Genomic DNA, 2,368 nt, shown 5'->3' with positions numbered 1-2,368 from the left:
GGGGGGGGGGGGGGGGGGGGGGAGGAGGAGGAGGAGGAGGAGGAGGTCTGTGCCACCACACTCTGCTGGGTTGTTTGTGGCTATTTTGAGATAGGGTCTGCCTTTATTGCTCAGGCTGGTCTTCTGATTTGTCAGCCTCCTGCTTCAGCCTCCTGCATGTAGCTTGGATCACAGATAGCTACAGTGCCCCATTCGTTCCCATCTTGGGCCATTTTGGATTTACATAAAAATATGTTCAAATTCATAATAACCGAATTGTTTATGATTACACAGCAATACATTTTCACTGGAAAACAGTAAGTCCACGAAGAAAAAATGTGAAACTGACGAGACTGTTAAGGAAACCATTACTATTGCCTGACTCCTGATCCTACTAATCCTAGGCTGAGTAGTTTCTATAACCACAGAACTGCACGGGTAGCCCCACCTCCAGGCTCCACGTAGGAAGATTCAATCGACGTTTCTTTTAAAGTACACCTCCTTCTCAAATTCTCCGATGACCTGTCTTCTACATCCAAGCAGCTGGAGAACTGTAGGTTTGTTGGATTTATCCAGACGCTTTTCTTTTGCCCTTTCCCTTCCCTTTGCCTGGCCCTGGTTAAGAATTCAAATTTCTAGGCTCACAGACCCTGCCAGCTAGGTCCCTTCGCGCTCCCGCCACTGGACTTCTTCCTCCCCTTTAAGGCCCACCCCTCCCCCATGCCCACGCCTCCCCCAAGCCCCACCCTCGATCCTCCCCTTTAAGGACTAGCCCAGGACGCAGAGCAGCCTGTGACGCGGCCGCCGCCCCCGGGCTGGTACTTCTTGGCGCGGCGATTTCCCACCGGCCGGGCCCCGCCGTCCCGCGTTCCCCGGAGCGCAGGTCTCCGGGGGGAGGGAGCAGGGCTGGTGGGCGCCCGCGGCGCACAGCGGGACCCACGGGGCCCCGCGACCCGCCGAGCCTGGAGCCGGGCCGGGGCGGGGCAGCCGGCTCCAGCCCGGAGCAAACTTCGCCGCCGGGCGGGGCGTGGCGGGGACCCGGACCCGAGCCGGAGGAGGGGGCGGCCGCGGCCCCTGCCTCTGCGCGCGAGTCCCCGGGCACCATGCTGTCGGGCTCTCCGGGCCAGACCCCGCCGGCGCCGTTCCCCAGCCCGCCGCCGCCCGCCCCGGCCCAGCCGCCGCCGCCGTTCCCCCAGTTCCACGTCAAGTCGGGCCTGCAGATCCGAAAGAACGCCATCACCGACGATTACAAGGTCACCAGCCAGGTGCTGGGCCTGGGCATCAACGGGAAGGTGCTGAGGATCTTCGACAAGAGAACCCAGCAAAAATTCGCCCTGAAGGTAAGTCTGGGCCTCCGTGGAGCGCGCTGGGATCCCGGGCAGTTTCCGGTCACCCCGCGAGTGGCCGCGACCCGAGAGGACTTACGGGGACTGCCATGTTGGGGTGTGAGTGGTATCCAGCCGAATGGCCACGCTTGGGTCCGGGACGGCGTCTGCTCGCTTCTCCCGGCGCCGAGGACACAGTGGCCTCACCGTTCCTCCCTCCTTCCTCTCTGCGGGCACAAAAGGCCCTTTACTCATTGAGCTGGTTGGTCGGTCGGTTTGGAGAAGTTCGTTCTCTGAGGTTTACTCAACCCTGCTCCTTATTTGGGAGCCGGAATGTGACTTCGCTCTCCCCGGCCTCGCGAGGTCGGCGCGCAGCGGTGGGGCGCGGCGGCGCGGCATTGGAGACTGGGGACCCCGCCTCCGTGGCCGGCGATTGTCTGGAATCGCCGGCGCCTGGCCCGCGCTGTTTCCATTGCTCTATGCACCGTAGGAAAACTTGTCTGTAAGCCAGGCTTGGCCCAGTGGTGGCAAACTGGCCCCGGTTGCTGGCCACTCAAATCAGGAAACGCTATTCTTGCGTTTGGGAAACCCACTCCTAATCTTTTTAGGTCTCCCCGTCTCTCTGTGTCGTCTCTGTGTCTCTGTTTCTATGCTGCCTGAGGATGGGGCTTTCAAAGGACCCACTGAAATGTGAGTCTGTCATTCAGGGTCATTATAAAGTTTTCTTCTCCAGGGTTTCAGGTTACACCATATCTCTAAAGGTCACTTGTCAAGTGTCTTTCCCCTGGGTGTCTCAATGATTGGAGGAGCAAACAACTTCCTGTGTTATGTTTTTCTTTTCCCCTTCAGCCCACACAACTTGCTTTGTTTCAGCTATTAATTAGTACAGGTGAGTTATGGGTGAGACTGTTGTCAGACACAGTAACTGGACCAAAACCCTGGTACTTTGTAGGGAGCAAGTGAGTCCAGTTTCTATGATAATGTTTTTTTCTATTTTCATCCTCAACATCAGATTAAATATATATATATATATATATATATATATATATATATATATATATATA

At 57.0% G+C, this 2,368-nt stretch overlaps 1 protein-coding gene across 1 annotated transcript in view; it reads left to right on the top strand.

Moving 5' to 3' along the window:
* Positions 1–710: 710 nt before the first annotated feature.
* Positions 711–2,368, top strand: part of Mapkapk2 (MAPK activated protein kinase 2) — a 42,963-nt gene continuing 41,305 nt past the window's right edge. Inside the window, exon 1 of the mRNA XM_055602516.1 lies at positions 711–1,319. Within this exon, the coding sequence (XP_055458491.1) occupies positions 1,083–1,319 (237 nt within the window). The 5' untranslated portion in view covers positions 711–1,082. The remainder of the gene's footprint in view (positions 1,320–2,368) is intronic.

The sequence above is a fragment of the Psammomys obesus genome, unplaced genomic scaffold (genome assembly GCF_907164565.1).
Source record: "Psammomys obesus unplaced genomic scaffold, mPsaObe1.curated_primary_1811, whole genome shotgun sequence".
NCBI classification, from domain to species: domain Eukaryota; kingdom Metazoa; phylum Chordata; class Mammalia; order Rodentia; family Muridae; genus Psammomys; species Psammomys obesus.
Note: the sequence above shows the minus strand (reverse complement) of the source record. Positions and strands in the feature narration are given on the sequence as shown.